Consider the following 20,699-nt stretch of genomic DNA (forward strand, 5'->3'; position numbering starts at 1 on the left):
CGGCGGGGCCGCTGAGGGGATGCCAGCTGAAGCTGGGGTTTGGTCGTTGAAAGAGCCAAAATAGTGGGAATAGAAGCATAAATCGGTTTTGTGGTATAAAAATATATTATATTGGGTCGGACGGGAGGTCCTGCCAGTGTCCCGTAGCTTTGACCTTGATGAAGCATGAGGTTTCCTCAGGACAGCACAAGAAACCACTCACAGGTGCAGGGAGACTTGAAGGCTGAGGTAAAATGTCTCTGTCCAGTCTTATTCTCACCTTTCTCAGCTTAATGACAACCTCAGAGCCCTCGTGGAAGTGAAAGTTGTGCCACTGTGGCCACCTTCAGCATCCTGACAGCTGCCCTCGTGTGGCCGGGCACATGCGCAGCATCAGGCGGTCGTGTGCTCTTGGGCTGCCTCACTGTGTGTGATGAAACATAGTAGAGTCCAAGTGCAGTGGGGAAATTCAGACCTGGCTTTAGTTAATCAAGTCCTTACCAGTGGTGTGAGAAACTCAGTCCATAAAAGGCTTTGACAGCCATCCCATTTGATTTGCTTCCTTTCGTTAAACTTGAAGAGTAATTGTACAAGGTAAGGTAAAAATTGCCTACGTGTGAAACGGCCTCGAGTTATGGTACCAGATACAACTGTGATGCTGGCACTATACCATCTCCTAATTCCTAGTGTTAACCAAAATTAACTTATGAAGAGGAAAACCGTATGTCAAAGCCATGCTGTAAATGTGCCTTCCATTATCAACAGAGGGGGCTTCTAATGGGATGTCTCAATTGTCTGTTATTAACCTTCTTCTATTTTAAGAAAATGTATGTATATACACCCTATGTAAGTAAGATATATCAGTAAGATAAGTAAGTCTTTATCAGCTACTATTCCCCTCCCAGTTTGTTTTTTTACAAATCCTTAATATTTATACTTATTTGATATCTGAAACGTTAATGTTATTTTTCAGTTACATCCCCTTTTAGTGCTGCATCATTTACCTTTCATGTTCCCTTTGAAAAGATCTTTTCTTTCCTTAAGCTTTTTTTTTTCTTTAAATGACTCTTCTTTCCTTCCATTTTTATCAGACACTGATGTTTTAGATGCCACCTTTTCTGTAATTAGTTTCAACCTTAATTTCCTTACATTTTTAGGAATTCATCTTTGTCACAGTTCACCTACATTCTATTTGTTCTTCCCTCCAAATAGAAACTTATTTCTAACATATCCTGTTACACAATTTGATCCTGTTTATCATAATTCTGCTTATCATATCCTGCTTATCATAATAATGTCTCTGCTTAGTATTCCAGTTTCTTGATCTTTTATCTTCTACTCAATTTCTCTACAGCATCTCATTTGTTGTGGCTGAATATTTCTTTAGTGGTTGATGCACTGTATGGTTCTAAGGACCTTACATGTAGGTTCTTCACTTATACCCAGGGACTTCCTGGGATGCATTGGAACAATCTTCTGAACTGAGACTAGATAGCAACAGCACACCAAATGAAGAGCATCTTTACATGATCGGGAGTTGATCTTGAGGTCAGTGATAGCCTGTGTCAAGTGACAGAAGGTAAAAAATATCATATTATGTGTGAGAAAGGCTCCTAAATGTTTTATAGCAGCAATTTTGTCATTGGAAGGTGTTCATTGCCTAAAATCTATAACTGTTACCTCCCTACTGTTTACAAGCCGCTGCTGCTTCTGGTGGCTCATCCTTCTAAATTTCAAAACCAGGAGGAGGAGCCAGAGGGCAACCTTCCAAGGAGGAGTAAGCAAGATAATTAGGCAATTAATCTCTGGCATTGGAGTGGGATCTGCTTGTGAACAGAGGAATTTAAGGTTGAGATTCTAGCCTTGAATGGGACAGGACGGTGCCACACACACCCACACACACTGTGTGCGTATGAGCCCACTGGAAGCATAGGACTGACTGTCAAATAGGGGAGTTTTGACACTGTGAGCCTGTTTTCCTTATCTGGTAGAGAGACTTGTAATTTTTTTAAGCTATTTGTTTAGATCTGCTGCCCTGGGCTGTTCAGGTGTACTTAAAGAGTGTAGACCATTGATGAGATACGTTCAGCTGAAAAAGCCTTAACAACTTTGAGATGTCACATTTGGGGCTTCATAGTGCATATGGCTAAAAAGAGCACAGGGCATAACACAGCAAGTAACTTCTACTTATTTTGCACAGAAGCAAGAAAATATATATTCCTTTCTAGAAAGACAAAAATCATTATGGTTTCTTCAGAAGAAATGAGCTGAGGCATGAAAATGTTATGTCCTTGACCTGCCTGTTAATAGAGTCCCTATGTACTTTATACATGCATTTATTAAAAAGTAATATCTTGTATCTATATACACGAGGTAACAGTAATAAGTTGGCCATAGGTAGCAAATGACAGGGTGCATGCAAAGCCAATGAAAATGTGTTTCTAATAAAGTATCTAAAAAAGACAAGCAGTGAAGTACAGTGTACCTGACTGAAATTCCTAGCAACTCATAAAATTTACAAAGTAAAAGATGATGACAAGTAGTGTATTTTTTTTTTTTTTGCTATAAATATATAAAAATCACATAATGCAAAAAAACAGTTTAATATGATAAATGGAAGAAACAACCACTTGCAAACCAAGCCTGGAACAAACCCCTGGCAGCGAAAGCAGAAGTAGCTGACAAAGGTGCCTTTATGATATGTCAGATTTATGTCTCAAGATGGCCAATCCGTTCTTGTTTTCATGTGCTGTTGGTGGGATTTGTGTTTGATATTCAAAAGATCAGATTTGCTTCCTGCAAATTGAAAGCATATGCTACTTCTGGATCCCTTTTTCCTAAGGGATTTTTGCAGCCGGTATGTACCCAGTGTTCCTGTCATCTTGACAGGCTAAACTGCAACAAGTTTTACCTCTTCAGATATGTATGAAGAAGTGCATAATATACATGCATAAATAGCACTTCCTGAAATGTTTCTTCATTTCATAGTTACATGCATTTCTTGGTTGCCTGTAGTACCTCTATAACCACAGCTACTTTCCAGCTTCCAGTCCTCCGAATTACTCTCAGCACAGGAGTATTTACAAAGTAAATCCTTTTTTTTAGAGGGGAAATAAGTACCTGTATACTTGGAGCTCAGTCTAAAGGAAAGTTCTATCAGTATTACACTGTTTTCCTCACCTTTAAACACAGGTCTGTCTATACAGATTGTTAGTAGCTAACCAAAGACTACTACACATCTAGCTTAGCTTCTGAGAACTTAAATATAACTTTGGAACAAAAAAGTAATGCTGACTAGGTGAATATGACCTCTTGGTCAATCTTTTTTAAAAGCTGCTTACAGATTGAGGCCACTACGACAGCCAGTGTCACTATTTATCAGGGAGTGCTATTGTATCACGTTGGGAAGGAGCTGAAGTGTGCTATTCAGGGTGCTGCTGAGCATAACAACCTCACAGCCAGTGTTCTGGGTAGCTGTGGTTCTTTATTTTGGCCTCAAGCTAGCAAGCACGTTCAGTGGGATTCAAGGGCATCTGGCATGGAAGAGACCTGCACTTCTATGGTTACACCCAAACTTTATTTCTTTCTTTTTTCATGCTTCCAGGTTCTCCTTCACACTCTCTGTCCAGACCACCAAACCCAGGTATTCCATGAGAGGAGTGAGAATACACAAATGCTGTAGAACCGAGACAAATAAAACTACTTCATGTATAGATGGGAAGGTATGGATCCCACAGCTCTATCACTGTACTCCAAATGCAGATGCAATTTCCTTCGCTTACACAAATAAACTTCACTAGATGCTGAGTTAATTTCATCTGCAAGAGTTATTAATTCATTTTTTCAGTTAATATTCTTTACTTTCAGCCTGATTTGATGTCAATCAGCAGTAACACGCTATGGAAATTATTAGATAAGGTACTTTTCCCTCCCTACTTGGAAAGCAGAAGTCAACTCCCACTTTGTGTTTTCCCAGTCTCTTATAAACAGAGGCTACATAATATTGCAGCTGGAGAAAGGGAGTAGCTGCAGCTTCCCGGGTAAAGGTGTGAGAGCAGGTCGGAGGAGTACTGAGTATATTTAGGATGGCAGGATCATATTGCTGTTGGGGTGGTAGCTCTCTGTTTCCGTTTGGTTTTCTGCATGTTAATATCTAGTGCTGCCCTGCTTTTATAAGCAAAGAACTAAGAAAAGAGAAAATAAACTTTAAGTGAACAACTGTACTGAAGCATGGCAAAGGGAAGAGCTAAGATCTTGCATAGCAATGAAAGCATTTTGATGTATAGCTGTGAATGCAGTATGTGTGGGAGATTGACAGTGCAGCCACTTGTGATTCTCATTCTTGTGTTTGGCTGGGGACTGCTTTTGTACAGAGCTGTTCAAATGTATTCCAGGAGCACAGCACTCAAGGAACTTGGCCCTCAGGGAACCTTAATGCACCCATAATGCTCAGCTTTCAGCCAGCAGGTTGCTTATGTGTCTTGAGTTAGTGTAGAGAGTGAAAACTGAGTGCACAGGATGGTTTGCACCAGAGTCACCTATCTTCTGCATTCACATGGTGAACAACAAGTAATAATTATTAGTTTTTATTGCTTAGTAGAAATGTGTGCTCATGAGTTTTTTCCTGGAGTTCTTTGAGTGATGTTTTAATATATTTTTAATTACTCTTCTACAATGAAATTTATTTACTGATTTTCAGTAATGATTTATTTTTGCTTGGTGGCTTTTTAGCAGTAGTGTTTGTCTTCAGTGTTTAGACAGTGGATGGAAAATAGCAGAATTGTTTTGAAAGTGTTATGAAAAGCCTAGGCCCAATATATTGATTTGGTCTAGAAAGGTAGGACATCTCTTAGGATGATTTAACTGCAAGCCCAGAAATGTACTAACAGTAAAAGCATTTATTACAGAAAAAGACATCTCATACAAGGAACTAAAAATAAGGTTTGTAAGGTAAAATCAGTAAGTTCTGGATAACAGCCACTTAGTTTTAAAGGCAAAGTTTAAAACAAGATCTTTATTCATATAAGATTAGATCAAAATCAAGGGAAGTGTCTGCTGAATAAAAGCAAGGCAGTGCTATTTCCCTTTGTTGAAACCTGAATAAATTCCATGTAGCACCAAAGACTCTATAGGTGGGAAAAGGGCTCGTGGAGTCTTTGTGCAGAAGAAGGACTGGTGTTGCTCAGGAAGCTCACACAGCACTCGGAAGAGACCTGATCTGGCTTAATGGTTGGTCTGTGCCCTTCATTATGAATGTCTTCATCACATTTGTAATTGTTTGAAGAAATGAAGGGGCTTGAGGTGAACTGTAGAACAGTTCTTGTCCCTTTTGTCCTCAGAGAAACTGGATCTTTGCCATGAGCCCCCTTTTTAAACGTGAGCTTCAGAAAACTCCAGCTTTTAATATGTTAATCCAGAGTTGTTGGACTTTTTAACAGAAAATCTGTAGACCTCCTATATAATAAACTCACAAAACCCCCACCCACACTACAATGTATTTAATGTGTGATTCCAAACAAAACACACAAAAAGCTATGCCAAATCTTGACATTTAAATGCTTAATACATGGAAATAGAATAGGAATCACACTAGATCATGCTGTATTTTCAGAGACATAGCATATGTGGTACTTACTGAAAAACTAATAATTCTAAGTGAACTTTCAGGAATTGTGTTCCCTAAACTGAGTCCTGGAAACTGCCACAGATACAGCAACTGAAACACTTCCAATGGAAACTCAAGTATTAAACTCAGAAATGCAGGTTAAAGAGAAACTGTTGGGAAGATGTGAGAATTAAGTCAGTTGCAGGTGTAAATAGAAGTTTCTCACCAAAGGGGTCTGTTGGCAGTGTAAGAATAAAAGCTTCAATCAATCAGAAAGAAAAATATGGGGAGGATCAAAGAATATGTCAATAAATAGTAAAATGAAACCTCACATTAATTAGCTTGCAGATTAATTTCAACTTTAAATAAGGGGTAAGTTTTGACAGCGACTGATTCTCTCTTTTGTGGCTAAACCAAGTACAGGTTAACAAGATAAGGAGCTTGAATTTTATCATCAGCAATTACATAAATGATAAGATCAGGGCAGAGACTGTTTTCCCAGTGTTTTCCATTTAGGCATATGAAAGTCACACACAGGAGAGCTTATCTAAGTGTCATATGCAAGTTACCACATTATCTGTGGGTTTATATGCTAGAGGTTGCTTCAGAAGGCTTTGACAAGAGTTTATCTTGTTTTCAGAATGCTGCTTGGGATATATGATTCTGCACACGATAATCTAAATTATCCTTACTCCCGAAGCAGTTTTACTGGTTGTTGCCATGACCGTGTACTTTTATCATGCTAAGCGCATCTCCACAGAAGGAGGTAAGAAACATAGCAGGAGGCAAATTGTGAGCAATCCTAGTCCCACTTTTTGGAAGGAGAAATAAATCTGTATATGGCATATTTTATGCTCTTTGGCATGTCAGTTTAATTGATGCTGGAACTGACATCTCTGTGTTTAAAAGATATGACACTTTGCTCTGAGGAAGTTCTATCTTTAGCTGCCTTGTTACTTACAATATTGGTAGGTCATCCAAGGCCATGCCACAGTTACACTGCTTTTCATACCTAGACAGGTTAGTGAGATAAATAAAGATTAGCAGGACTCTGCTCTCCAGAGCTTTGGCAACAATCCTAAGTACAAATGTACATGCAGAAAATAATATTGAATTAAAGTTACTTAAGCAATGCATTTGACAATTTAAGAGGATGTAGGAAATGACTGATATAGTTTTAAATAGTTGAAATGTGACTGATATTCCACTGGATTATGAATTGACAACTAGAATATGATGACTGACCAGTTATAACTGCCCTGCTGCATTTAGACAGACTGACAACTACTTACTAACCAGCCAAATGACAAAATTGAATTAAAAGGCATACTTATAGCCACTACTGTACAAGCCTCTGGAGGCCCTGGATAAACATATGGATCTTGTAGTGAGTACCAGATGTGAACTGGCATGGAAGCAATTCCCCCTCACTGAAAATGCCCCATGTATAGATGTTCAGACTTGGGGGCAGTTGAAAAGAAGCTGAATGCCTCAAAATGAGTAGGAGGAAAAATCTGATTCATAAAAATTCCAAGTTCAGAGCCAAAGCAAAGAAGAATGTAAAGGTCTTGTCTTTTTCAAGAGACTATATGTAAGAGTAAATTGTCAGATAATAGTTCTGTTAAGGCATTGAATGAAAATGGTTTGGGATTTTTTAACCAATAATAGTTGAGGAAAAGATAAGTGAATGAAATTCCAGGAATCATTCAGCTCTAATGCTGCAAGAGTAATGCAATGCATTGACAAAGACAAGCATCTGTCTGCCAGAATGATGAAAATAACATTGATGTAGGATGGGTACATGTACCAGTGTTAATGTAGGTATGGAGGAGCCCAACTGACCAGCTCTATAGTCTCCAATATAAGTTTTTGGAGGCTCGGGGTGAAACTGCAGTGATGATGCACTGTTGATGGAGATTGACTGCTGGTTTTGGCAGAAGTGAAACCAAATCATCATGTAAATTGTTTTAGTAACAAAACTAGGGAAGTTAATATAGCCCTAAGTTTGTGTTAGGCTATTTTATAGAGTAAATTCCAAGCTGCTTTATTATCAGTTGTGTTCATATATTTTTAAACTAAAGCCCCACATGCTCAGAAAATGCTTTGAGGGCTTTGTTAACAACGTGTCCCTAAGGCTGAACCCCTGCCTTGGCTTAGCAGAAGTTTCCCTGTTATTTTCATGAGCTCAGAACACCACTCTTGTTTAAAAGGCATCTTCATATAGTGCAAGCTAACTGTGAAATACTGTACGTCTGGTGGCATCTTCTAAAGAGTTGTAATTGTTTATGCATTCAGGTAGTAAACCTGCTGAAATAAACAAGATACATCTATATCAATAACTTAAATATTTTTAATATTTAATTAAATATTAAATATGCCCATTAACCATCATGCATTTTAATATAGATAAGACTTAAAGCAAGAACACTGTTGTTATTCCTAGTTCACAGTATATCCATTGCTTGCAGACTATAATCTAGAAACATTAAGCTGTGACAGCCTGCCAGAACTTCTCCTGCAAATGATGGAGTTTCTCTAAAGACGCTTCGTAAAAGCAGCAGCAGCAAACAGAGTGACCCTACAGGTGCAAACTGCAGCAGCTCTCCCTCCAGTCTTCCCAATAAGGTTTGTTGAAACTCTCTGTATCTCAACGTCTTTATTGGTAATGGATACCGCCCTTAATTTGCACTGATGCATTTGGAATGTCAGCTTCCAAAACAAGGCACATGGGAGGCATTTAAAGTAGATTTTTTGAAAGGAAAATGAACAAAGAGCATGTCAGGTTCCATTTTGATTTGCATGACAAATCCTTCATGCAGTGTTCTGGTGGGTCGGGCTGGGCTTGCCTGCCACTCACTGCGTTTGTCACTTTGGTTTGAACACTTCTGACAGTCCGTTATGTTAATTGTTCTAAGGATTGTTTTGCTGGGGAGGAAGAAAAGGAAAGGCATTTGTATTTTTGTGCTTGTTCCATTTACAGGAAAGGAGGGATTTCTGAAGGAACACACAATGTTTTCAGTCTGTTTGTGATCTATTTGATTTGTAAATAATCCTATGAAGTCATCAGCAAGTTCAGTACTTTAAATCTTACTGTTACACACTTTATGCCTGTGGTTTTGAGTGGGAAATACTGGGCCCCTAAACTGGAAACTTGGGGAGTCTATTGTTTTGGTGCACACCATTCTTTCTTCCTTTGAGTCCCGCAGTGATGGGTCCTGCAGAGTGGTTTGTGCTGTGCCTATATGCTTCTATGGGATGATATTGTGGTGCTTTGACAAGTGCTAACAAGGGATTTAATGCCCTCAGAGGCATTGCTGGGCACACATTGTTACCCGTGTGGGGGTAGTTTGTGGACAGCTCTCACATGTGTCAAAGACCTGTTGGTAGATATGTCCATACAGCTGAATTCTCCCAGCAGCACTACTCAAGGTGGAGGTTGCTGTTGCCCTTTGAGGTACACAGACTTCTCTATCATCTGTGTTAATAAAACAGCCATGGCTTGTTTGTTTGGTGGTGGGGTTCCCAACTCACTGGGAGTTGATCACAAAACAGTATTTTCAGACTGACAGAATGATCAACCAGTACGTTTCAGAAGACTTGTTCATGTTTGTATCTCACAGTTGCTGGTTTTCAGCCGAAGGAGACATCAGTGTTTAAAGAATGAGAAGAGCAAGAAGACAGAAATAGAATTTCCTGGATGTTTCCCGGTAATGACTGATATCAACCTTTTAAGCTTTGAATTCCTGCACTGCACATGGTCTGCTTGTGTAACTGTTGTGATCTAAGTGCACTGAGACAAATAAGCTCTAAACAGAGAATGCTTTTACAGTAGAAAATCATGCAGTCAGATGCAGAAATACCCACATAACTGAAGTTAAGCCATCAACTGTAGCAATTCCAATCACATTCTTGCTTAGTGATTCAGTATGCTAATGTAGCTTTTCAGGCCCAGTGTACTCCTGTAGTACTATTTTAGTAGCCTGTTGAATTACTCAAGAATCTGCTTGAGCTGGTCAATCTCCAAAAAAAGAAACCAAATATGTTTAAGAACTTTTTCTGATGATGATGAATAACATTCTACACTACCGTTTTGGGAAGGATTACCTGTTGTGCTGCTTTACTAGAAGCTGAACTTCAGGGAGGTAAACTCACTGACATTTAGGCCCCAGGACGTTGAAGGCGCTGGCTCACACGTGAAGCTGGCATATGTCAGGATGGCTGTTCTGATCCCTGCTCTGTCTGTCCTTACTGTGGGGAGTTCCTCCTTCTGCTGCAAGGATGGCTCTGGGGCACTAACTGAGTTTTGCCAATTCTAGTGTGAATATTCTAAGTGTATAAAGTTGGTAGTAAATGGATAGTATATAAAGGCGACAGGCTAGCATTGTGATGTGCAGACCCACGGGTTATGGCAGTGCAGCGTAGGACATGGAAGCCTCCAGGGTGGACAGTGGCATTGGGAACTGCTGTTGTTCCTGCACAGTGGTTAAGGGGTCCCTCTGCTCCAGGCAGCTGTGGTTCAGAACTGCCCCAGCCACCATGCTCTGGACGCAGCAGACTGCAGCTCTTGGTCTTGTGGCTGGATGGTGACTCTCCATTTCCTGTTCAATCACTTCTGGGAAAACAGTGTCAACTGTTTCCTGTCAGAGTGAAAAGCTGCTAAACCTCTCCCACTAAGAATTCACTTGTGTTTTAATTGGTGCCTAATGTTGACAAGAACCATTATGAATCCAAGTCATGGCAGGTGAAAAAAAAATGACTATTCTTGGTTGTTCTTATGTTTTGTCTTATGGGTGTTTAACAGAAGTCAGTTGCTCACGTTCTCGCTCTGTCCTCAGCACCATGCTTGAAGCCATTTTACTATCAGAAAAGGGAAGGATCACCCACAGCTTTTTTGGCTCTTAGATATAAAAAGTGCCACGCCAGAAGTCCTCTTGCTCATGTGCTTGCTGTCTGAGAAACAGCTGCTGCCCCTTCCTCCGTGAGGGAGCGATCCTCACCACAGGAACATCATCCTGATGTCTGATCTCACTCTCCCCTCTGTCATTTTAAAGCCATTCCCCCTTGTCCTGTCCCTAGATGCCCCTGTCAAAAGCCCTTCTCCAGCTTGTTATCAGCCCCTTTAGGCACTGGAAGCTGCTCTAAGGTCTCCCAGAGCTTGCTTTTCTCAGCTTGTCTCCATAGCAGAGGTATTCCAGCCCTCGGAGCATCTTTGTGGCCTCCTCTGGACTCAATGTTGTTGTTAATCCCAGAATTAAAGTCCCGTGGAGCCTGGAGGAGCGGTTTATCCCGGTAGGAATCCCACCCGAAGCCATGTGCCCGCCTCCGTTGGGGCCGACACCACACACGCTGCTCACCGCCCGGACCTGGACCCGGCGAAAGGCCGGCGCAGCCAGCAGGGGGCGGCAGAGCGGCGCGGGCCAGCCCCGGAAGGCCGGCAGTGGCGGCGGTGTGGGCGCACGCGTGAGGCCCGGGTGGTGCCGGAGCCATGGCGGAGCGTGTGGAGCAGCGGCTGGAGGACCGCATCCCGGAGCTGGAGCAGCTGGAGCGGGTCGGGCTCTTCACGCGGAAGGAGATCAGGTGAGCTGGAAGGCGGCGGCACCGCCTGCACGGGGAACGGTAGCGAGCGCTGCCGGGGCGGCCGGGCTGGATGCGTTCGCTGATGGCCCCTTCCCGCAGGGCCGTCCTGAGGAAGGCCTCGGCTCTGGAGTACAAGATACAGCGGCGAGCGCTGCGGAAAGAGGACTTCATTAGTTACATTCAGGTAGGCTTTGCTGATAGCGGGGCGTGCGAACCCGCCGTGGAGATCCAGCTCAGTTAGAAGTGAAGGGGTCTTGCAGTTACCCACGTAGGAAACGGGGCCCTGGTGTTCCCTTGGAAGTCGTTTATTAGCACAGGCGCTTAATCAGGACACACTAGAGTATGCAGCGCAGCCAGTTTGGGACGAGGGACTCTTTCTTATTGTGGCCTTTCCCTATAGTTTCTTTTCTCTGCAGGGATGCAGAAATCCCAGTTCCCTGATGTGATGTGCAGATTGCAGTTCAGTGTAATTAATTTCTTGAAGTGTTACAAGTTTGGCTTGTGCATTGTGACTCGATGAGTATGAGATGCTAATAGCTCAAGTCAGAAATGCCATGCGCAGTAGAAGTACTGAGTTTCAGTCAGCCTTAGAAATGTAGTGATCCGGCCAAAAACTTGTAACTTTAGCTTTCCTGGATGGAATTTTATTGCCCACTTGATTAGCTATAAAAATCTTGATCTGTAGTTTTTTGCTTATTCTTATGCATTTCCTCATTTGCTTTTAAATGTTTTGGGTTTTTTCCTCCCCATTCTAGTATGAAGTTAATCTGCTGGAGCTGATCAAGAAGCGAAGAGCAGTAAGTTTGTCAGTTATTCACTGTGCAAAATCCTTTATGTCAAATTTGCTATTGCAGTAAAACTAATATTTCCGTTTTGCCTCCTAGCGCATTGGGTATTCGTTTAAGAAGGATGAAATTGAGAACTCTATTCTGCACAGAGTCCATTGCCTCTTCAAGCGTGCTACAGGAAAATGGAAAGTAAGTTTGTTTATTTGTATTGATAGATTGAAAAATGCCTTTTTGGTGTGTAAAATGATCACCTTGTTATTGCCACCAATATTTGCAGTAATATAGAACGTAGCAGAAAAACTAAGTGGATGTTTGGTCTTGCAGTTCGCAGTGCCCTAGAAGGAGATAATTTGTTTGGGATAAACATTTTTCATATATAAACAAAATTTTATCATTCCCAAGTCATTATTTCTCAACTGTCTAGAGCACGTACTGCAGTGTGACTTTGGTCTGTCTGCTTGTAAGGACTAGGAAACGGAATGAGGAAAAACTTTCAGCTGCTTCAGGAAAAGCTTGTCTTGATACATGTGTGTCTCAGGACACGTTACAGTGAGCTCTGTATTGGGTTCAGTGTAACATAGATTTGATTGGAGAGGCTTAGAGGCAGTGTCTTGAGATGAGGAGGTTGTTTGCTTGGGATGTTCTGGAGGAATTTGAAGATCTGTGGGGAAAAAAAGGGATTTGACATTCAGAATTCCTTCTATCTGTACGCCAAGTCATCAGACCAAGGGCATATTGTTTGCTTGTCAATGTGCAACTGATTTTGTGCTTGCCTTATTGTAAGGTTGATTCTCTCCCCCTTGCATTTCCAACAGGAAGATATCCAGCTTTGGCTTTCACATGTTGCATTTTGCAAACAGTGGGTGAGTTTTCAAAATGCTGATTTTATCTGTGAAGTGCTGGACTGGTTCTTAATCAGGTGCCTGGAACTTGAATTACATGACAGGGGTACAGACTTTACTGCCACATGCTGTAATACTGAAATAATTTTGACAGTAGTGTTGGAGCTGCCTGGGTTTTTCACTGGTGTAAGTGTAGAATTTGACTTGGAATGAATTAGTATGAAACATGCTTGCAGGTGACAGGGGTGAAGCTGAGTGCATTGAATCTGGAATACTGTTTGGTTTGGGAGAAGCTGAATATTGGATTTGTATTTGGATATACTTTTAATATTGGATATACCTTTGCTGGAATGACTGGGTCACCTGTCCATGAATTGTGATTTTGTTCCAAACATTTCTTACATTTCTTATATGCGGAAAAGTATAATTCTCGCAATTCAGTACTTTGTAAACTTACCTGTGCAAGTCTTCAGGTTATGATTAACATTCTGTCATTGTCTGTCCTGTGCTGAAGAAGGTGACCCTGTCCGAGTAATGCCAAGCGGCCAAAGTAAGAAGTGCAGTCTTTTACCTCAAAACTAGTCAGTGAGACTGTATGTTTGTGGCTTAGGGCACATTGGTGTTGGCTATGTAGTTGATAAAGGTTTGAGTTAACTGTGCTGATCAAGCCTGCTAACATTTGAAAGCTGGTCAGTATTGAACAAAAATGAAAACTTGCTACTGAAGATAAAGTGGTCGAGAAGTGTCTTTTCCAGTACAGTTGCATTACAACTTGTAACCTTTCATAATGAAACTTTGGTGCTGGTGGTTGGATGGTACTAGAGTGAGTAAAACAAAACTTCTTTTACAGAATGCAAAACATGAGCTTAGTAAGGTGTTCTCTTCCCTGCTGGCCATTCACCCCAATAAACCAGGTAAAATGAAACAAGTGCTGCATAAATGTCTCAATATAGATGGTATGGTGCTGGTTTAAATTCTCATAGGGCTTAGTTAAAGCTGCTAGGGTAAAACTTCCTGCTCTGCTTTCTTTGCCTTGCTGCAGTTTCAGAGAAAAGGGCTCTGATAGGTGTTGTACTGAGCAATCAAAAAGGGATGTGAAGTAGGAGGCTTCAAGGTCTGAATGACCATTTCCCAGCTAGACTGAGGTCTAGCTAAATATTTTGGAGGTGGGAGATGCTGAATACTCAAGACTGCTTTTTGGGTTTTGAAGACATCATTATAAATCACTGGATCTGTAGCTATTCAAGAGTAAACTTCCTGTATCTGCCTCGCTGCTTAGATCTGTCCTTTAATTTGGTTTTACATAGGAGGTAATCAGTCTTAGTCTGTAGCTAAGCTTATGGGGTGGGTGCATCAAACAAAACCAAGCTGGAGAGCAGCTTCAAAAGAGGTTCTCATGACCAGCCACTTGCTTTGCCTTAGAATGAATTAATTTGTATTACCTATTGCAGCACTGTGGATTATGGCAGCAAAATGGGAAATGGAGACACGACTCTCATCAGAAAGTGCAAGGCACTTGTTCCTTCGTGCTCTGCGCTTCCACCCAGAGTGCCCAAAACTTTACCAAGAGGTGAGTTCTGGTTTTCTTCTACGACCAGTTGTTTGATTAATCAGGGCAAGCGAGTCCAGCATATCTGAGATCATTCTGAGAAAACTGGAAAAAGCTTGTTCCCTCATCACTTGGGAATGTTGTCAAAAAAAAGGATAAACCAAAGCAACTAACCCCAAACTTTGTACTGGTACCAATTTTTAGTTTAGCAAATCCTACGTTTATGTACGCAAAGTGAGGGGCTTACACTGATTAAAGATAAATGTGTCAAATTCCGTTCTTAAAGTGCTGTAAGGTCTGCTAGGAGTTCTCTAGATTAGATCTGCCATCCCCAGCCTTTGCTAGGGAACGTGGGGGTTTCTGGGGGGAAGTTAAGGTTTAAAGAATGACTAAAAAGTGTTAGTTTCTGCATGTGGGAAATTTCAGAATAAATCTGTAGGGCAGATATGTAGATGCACAGACCTTCAAAAACTGGGGCTCTCGGACATATGTGGGGTGTTGACAAAGTCTGATATGTAGCTCCTCAGAGTCTGCTTTACCCCATTTTTAGGCTCAGATGGTTTATGATTTATTACCACCCCCACAATCATTTGATTTTATTCTCTCTCTTGCAGTATTTCAGAATGGAGCTGATGAATGCTGAAAAACAGAGGAAGGAAAAGAAAGTATTTGAACAAGCAAAGATGAACTTGGTAGGTTCACAGGTGAATGTGCAGTTCTAAGGAATCTGTATTAATGGCTTCTTTGACAACAGCTCAAGGAAAGCTTTTGTTCCTGTATTGTGCCTTTGTTAAGCGTTTTAAGTATTTGCTGATGCTCAGCTCAAATACTTCATACAGTGATTTTTCTTTACACTTATAAAGTCTTTTGTTACATTCCACAGTTGGAAAGTTATTAGTAATTTCTGAAAAAGAATAGTTAAATGTACTATCTTGTACTTCTTCACAGTTATGCAAATTAGATCAAGAAAAACATTAATATCTGCTGATGTTTTTTCCGTGTTTGCAAAAAATGGTAACTGAGAGGAAACCAATTTTTTCAATGATGTTATGCTTGATATTACAGGGGGAATTCAGTTATTCTGAAGAGATTCTCAATGGGGAAATGGCTCGCATAATCTTCAGGGATGCTGCTGAGAAAATTAAAGGTGATTTAATGTTTCTTATTCATTAGGAAAATTGTCACCTTTAACTCAGCTCTCTAGTGGGTCATACAGATAGACTTAGCTCCAGTGTACGCACTAAGATACATTTTCAAATATCCTGTTTCTTCAGCAGAACCTAGATAATGCCAAGATATAAATTAACAGTGCTGATAGTTCTGATTTTCAAAGCTTTTCTGCAGGCTTTTGGGCTGAAGTGACATAGATGCTGGGCTTAGAGCCTCCAAACTTGTTTGTTTAAAAACACCAAGGGGAGGGCAGTTCAGAATTACACCTTTTTTGCTTTGTTGTTTACTGCACATTAGATCACAACTAATCAGCACTTACGACAAAGAAGTAAGAATTCAGACTAAAAATAAACCAGGTTATTTAAATTAACCAGGCTTGGTAAAATTTCATAATTCTATGGAATAATAATAATAATTTGATACTATTTTTTGTTGTTCCTCTTGAAATGCAGGTGCTGAGTTCCATCTGGCTGTGCTTTCCATTGCAAAGCTCTTTGATTTTACCCAAGATTTGCAAAAAGAAATCCTGGAAAGGTGAGGTTTGGCTTTGTACTGTGGGTATTTTTATTTCATTTTGTTTGTTTTTTTTAAGAAACACTTCTCATAACTCCTCCAATTGATAGTGGGTTGACAGGTTAACAACTGAAAGCTGTTCCTTTAGAGAAATAGAATGTTAAGGCCTCTAGGAAATGCTTTAACAAAAACAAAACATGAGGCAAGCATGCTTGTTAGAAAAGGATGCTTGTGTATAACTTCAGAAGGGCTTTGAGAAGCTGCTAAGAAAAACGTAGATAAAATATAGTTGTCACTGAATAACTACTGCAGTCCTTTTCTGTGAATTGATTGCAGGAACTGTGGATTTTCCTAATGTACTTTGTGGTTCTCCTGCATCTTCAGTATCTCCACTTGTTCCTCTCTTGAAAGATCTCTCTCAAAAGCTTCCTGTCCAGTTTATTCTATTACTGGAGAACATCCATATTAAATAATACCCCAAAATAGGCTTATATTTTGTCTGTCTCTTATGGGAAGCTAAAATGTTTTTTTCCTCTGGCATTTGGTTACTTAGAAATCAAAGACATTTCTATACAAATACAACAGCCCCTCTAAGCAAAAGAAGAATGGTGGTTGAGGGCTGTTACAGACAAGGTGTGTTTAGTTTGCAGACCAGGTATGCTGATGATCCTCTTACATGGGACTACATGGCCCGTCGTGAGCTGGAGATGGAATCCAAGCAATCCACAAAACAAACCACAAAGCAGATGAAAATAACTGAAATGACCCAGAGAGAGGAACGGTGCTCTGCAGTCTTTGAAGAGGCAGTGGGAGCAGTGCCAACAGGTGAGAAGTTCTGACTGCATTTTAACATGTTTTCCTGTTACTTGAGTGTACTCTATACTGAATCTGCCCTCCTTTAGTTTAAAACCATTACCCCTTGTCCTGTTGCAACAGGACCTGCTAAAAAGTCTGTCCCCATCTTTCTTATAAGCTTTAAGTACCGAAAGACTGCAACAGGGTGTCCCCAGAGCCTTCTCTTCTCCAGGCTGACAGCCCCAACCCTCAGCTTCTCACAGGAGAGGGGCTCCATTCCTCTGATAATACTTCTGGCCCTAAAGTCAGGCAGACAAAGAAGGATTTTTCTCAGCTGCCTGTGAGCGTCCTCTCTCTTGCAGAGATGCATTGAGAACTACAGGCAAAGGGTGCACTGAGCATCAGTTGTGACAGCCATGTGCTGAAGCCTCAGCTCTTTAGAAGGAGTTACTGTCTGCAGCTTACACTAGGAAGCCATTTAAAAATGTTCATGTTTTGGATGTGGGGTCTCTCTTTTAAAATGTTGTATTATAAAAGTTGGCATTAACACTTAGTGCTTGGATTCTCTGTATTCCTTTTAGATAAATATTTGTGCTTACTCTTGTGATTCTGTAAAGTGTGACATTATGTCTTTGATTCTCCAGAGGAGATGTGGAAATGCTACATCACTTTTTGCTTAGAGAGATACAACAGAAAAACCAACAGTCAAGGATTAAAGCAAAAGGTAATAGCTTATTAGGACATTATAGTAACAGATCATCCCTATTTTGACTGACTTCTGTAATCTGTCAGACAAAGCAGAGGTATTTTGACATTTTATCAGAAATACCCATGGCCATCATTAAAAAGCATTTAGTCCCCATCGGAGGGGATCACTTCTATTGTCAGGCTCACATGTGGCCTGCCTGAACATGAATAACCTGATATAAACCGGCCTTGTCAGTAAAGTACAGTGACCTCTTTGGGTGAAAGTTAAGAGTGCAGATGTGTCCGTGTTCGCTGAAAGTCCTGCGAATCTGTGTTGTTCAGAGAAGAGGATGAATTAAAAGGACTCCTGCAAATGAGTCCAAGCTAAGTTAGGTGCTGGCATGTGAACGCCTTAATTACACATCAGTGCTTTTGTGCGACTCAGTGCATTAACTAATGATCTTGGGCAGTTTGGTTCCCTTTTAATACGGTAAAAGAACATTGCTATGTTGTTCTTTCACTCCTTAAGGAAGAGATGTAATTCAAATGCTCAGACATCCCCCTTATCTTAGAATGTATGCAGATACCTAAAGCATTAGATACATAACTTACTGTATTTCAGTGATGTGTTGATACATAAAATCTGCTGGGCTTCTTGTAATGGTGGGATCTGGTGTATGCAGGAATCATCTATGTTTACTTTGTTTTCTTCTCTGTTGGTTCTAGAGGCTGGAGAGGACACTGAGTGTGTTCAGCAAAGCCCACGAGTCCAGTTTGCTGCCAGAAGCTCTCTATAAGCAGTGGGTAAGAGCAGACAGAAAAATAGCTTGTGAGATTGTCCTGCATTGCTTACATCCCTGTCTTTACCATGTTGAGTAGATAGAAAGGTGGGCAGTATTGCATTCAAGACCTTGCTTTTTAACAAGGTATTGAAAATGTCTTGTGGTGATCAGCTGTATCTGCTGGGTTATAGGTTCAACTACTACTGGAGTCCAGCCAGTTTGAGAAGGCCACAGAGGTGGCAGCAGCTGCAACTAAGCGCTTCAGCCAGTCAGTGGAAACTTGGCGGATGAGGCTGCAGGTGCTGATCCAGCTGAAGTGTGACGATGTGACCCAGTGTTTTGAAGAAGCTGTTAAGCACATGAAATCTCAGGTCTGTGCTGGTTTTATTGACTTACCATGTATTAGTCTTGGGCCAGAAACCTCTGATACTTGATTCCCCTCCTGCTTACGTTTCAGGGTGCTTTGCCATTATGGACCCTCTGGGTGGAATGGAGTGAAGGCACAAACAGCAAGGAGGACACAGAAGCCCTCTATCAGGTACTTAGCTAATAGAAGTCTACTTTTTATGTCAGTGTGTAAATAATTGGGAACAGTGGGTGTGGATGGAACACGTAACAAATTATAGAATTTCAACTAAAAGCTATGTATGTTACCAAAAAACAGCTGGACATAGGCTTATAAGCCTTTTAATTGTAGCTTTTTTTCCTTTTAAACTTGCAGAGATCCTTACAGGCCACAACTCCTGCAGAATCTGCCACTATGAAAGAAATGTATCTTGACTGGACTTACAGAAATGGCGGTTATAAGAAAGTGAAAAAAGTCTTTACCAGGTGACAAATAAAATCTTCAAACCTGAATGTTCTAGCGCAGGTGTTAAAAGGCTTGAATTCTAAAATTACTTGTGTTTCTACTTCAGCCTGTGTGAAAATCGGCCATTTTCACTTGGCTTCTTCAAGAAGATGATCCAAATAGAAAAGGAGCAAGTAAGTATCTAATTAATGGCTTGTACTTGTAAAATACGTGTCTGATGTTGGATTTAAATAGGAAATAGGAGTGCTTGAGTCATGTCATTAGTTTGTGATCAGTTCATATTTGTCTTCTGAAGTTGATTCATAGCATTGAACACAAAGCCAAGTTCCATGGTAACTAATCTTTGGCAGTGTGCGTGTGCGCGTGTAATTACCGTGACTCTTTTTCTTTGTACGAGTCTAATCAAGCTGCAGATTCACTTCTGTACAAAATAAATGGCCTTTTAAAACCTTCCTTTGTTAGGAATCCTGCAAAATGCTCCATCTGAGAGAATACTATGAACGTGCCTTGAGAGAGTTTGGTTCAACAGGTTCTGGTAAGGGGGTTTTATTTATTTATTTATTCATTCCTTGCTGCTGCTTTTATTTCCCTTCATTTCAAAAGTTAGCTGCTTGTTCTGCCCTTGTGATTAATGCTGTGCAGAGTGGAGCCTATCACTTCTGTGCCATTAAGAGAATGACACTCTGCAGTGACCCTTCACTTTCAGCCCAGGGTTGCTGTTCACAGTGGGGATGGCTTCAGCAGAACTAACCAAACAGTTTTGACTCTGGCTGGCAGGGAGATGATATCACTTTGAGTTTGGGTTTGCAAACACTATGGGGCTGTGTTTTTCTAATCAAGATTTCTGCAGTATTCCTTTTAAGAAAGTAAACAGTTATTGCAGCATTATTTTTAAGACATCACTGTTGCACTGAAAATAGGACCCAGGCTTTGGTCCTCATGGGCAGGGGGCTGTAGTTTCCCAAAGTAAACCTCATTGCATTAACATCAAGGACACTTACAGAACGTTTCTAGGTCAGGTTTGGTATGTTTGTTCATACCAATCAAAACATAACCAGAACTTCTTTTTCTATTAAAGATCTCTGGCTGGATTATATCAAAGAGGAGTTAAATCATCCCCAAGGCAAACCAGAAAACTGTGGGAGCATTCACTGGCGAGCTATGAAGATGTTGCAGGGGGACCTGGTGGAAGACTTTGTCTCCAAATATACTTTACTGCAAACTGGACATTTATGAAAATTATGAAACATTATGAATAGCTACAACATGACAGTGTACATTTTTTTAACAACTTTGTACAAAAATAAATATGTTCCAGGATCTCATTAAAATGTAACTTTACATTCTTACACATGTGAAAAAATAATCTGTCCCATTGCAGTTGTTTCTGGTGTTGCTTTTGCCAGGGGCAAGTTCAAGTGCACACTTAGAGGAGAAAACAAAGGTGCCTCTGAGGGTGTTCTTCATTGAGAGTTCAGAGAGCAAACTCTTCCTCCTGCCTAAACCTTCAGCTGGAACAGTCACAAGGCATCAGATTTTACATTGCAAAGCTTAATGTGCAGAAAAGTCCAACCCAAACCCACGGAAACTGCACCTGTGGG

The 20,699-nt window shown here is 40.8% G+C and overlaps 1 protein-coding gene and 1 long non-coding RNA gene across 3 annotated transcripts; both read left to right on the plus strand.

The window, feature by feature from the left end:
• The first annotated feature begins 388 nt into the window (after positions 1-388).
• LOC134160546 (uncharacterized) lies at positions 389-8,654 on the plus strand. The gene is made up of 2 exons (XR_009963593.1): positions 389-3,701; positions 8,053-8,654. It is a non-coding gene; the product is annotated as an uncharacterized LOC134160546 (long non-coding RNA).
• A 2,349-nt stretch (positions 8,655-11,003) lies between these two features.
• On the plus strand, positions 11,004-20,447 carry UTP6 (UTP6 small subunit processome component). Of its 2 annotated transcripts, XM_062612648.1 has the most exons (19): positions 11,004-11,161; positions 11,261-11,345; positions 11,917-11,958; positions 12,046-12,138; positions 12,765-12,812; positions 13,642-13,705; positions 14,243-14,361; positions 14,955-15,032; positions 15,406-15,487; positions 15,963-16,044; positions 16,667-16,848; positions 17,463-17,542; positions 18,232-18,309; positions 18,479-18,658; positions 18,745-18,825; positions 19,009-19,118; positions 19,205-19,271; positions 19,561-19,633; positions 20,177-20,447. In XM_062612648.1, the coding sequence occupies exons 1-19, from the start codon at positions 11,070-11,072 to the stop codon at positions 20,332-20,334; spliced, it is 1,794 nt and encodes a 597-aa protein (XP_062468632.1). In that variant the 5' UTR covers positions 11,004-11,069; the 3' UTR covers positions 20,335-20,447. The 2 variants fall into 2 exon arrangements, with proteins under 2 accessions (XP_062468632.1, XP_062468633.1); XM_062612649.1 differs by lacking the exon at positions 11,917-11,958.
• Positions 20,448-20,699: the final 252 nt, after the last annotated feature.

This window comes from Pezoporus occidentalis, unplaced genomic scaffold, assembly GCF_034315485.1.
Source record: "Pezoporus occidentalis ecotype Australia unplaced genomic scaffold, CSIRO_AGI_Poc_V1 ctg160, whole genome shotgun sequence".
NCBI classification, from domain to species: Eukaryota; Metazoa; Chordata; class Aves; order Psittaciformes; family Psittacidae; genus Pezoporus; species Pezoporus occidentalis.

Coding starts and splice junctions, on each gene's coding strand:
- UTP6 (XM_062612648.1), top strand. CDS start 11,070: ATGGCGGAGCGTGTGGAGCAGCGGCTGGAGGACCGCATCCCGGAGCTG. Junction 16,849..17,462: donor AGTGGGAGCAGTGCCAACAG/GTGAGAAGTTCT, acceptor TTGATTCTCCAG/AGGAGATGTGGAAATGCTAC. Junction 18,310..18,478: donor AAGCTCTCTATAAGCAGTGG/GTAAGAGCAGAC, acceptor GCTGGGTTATAG/GTTCAACTACTACTGGAGTC.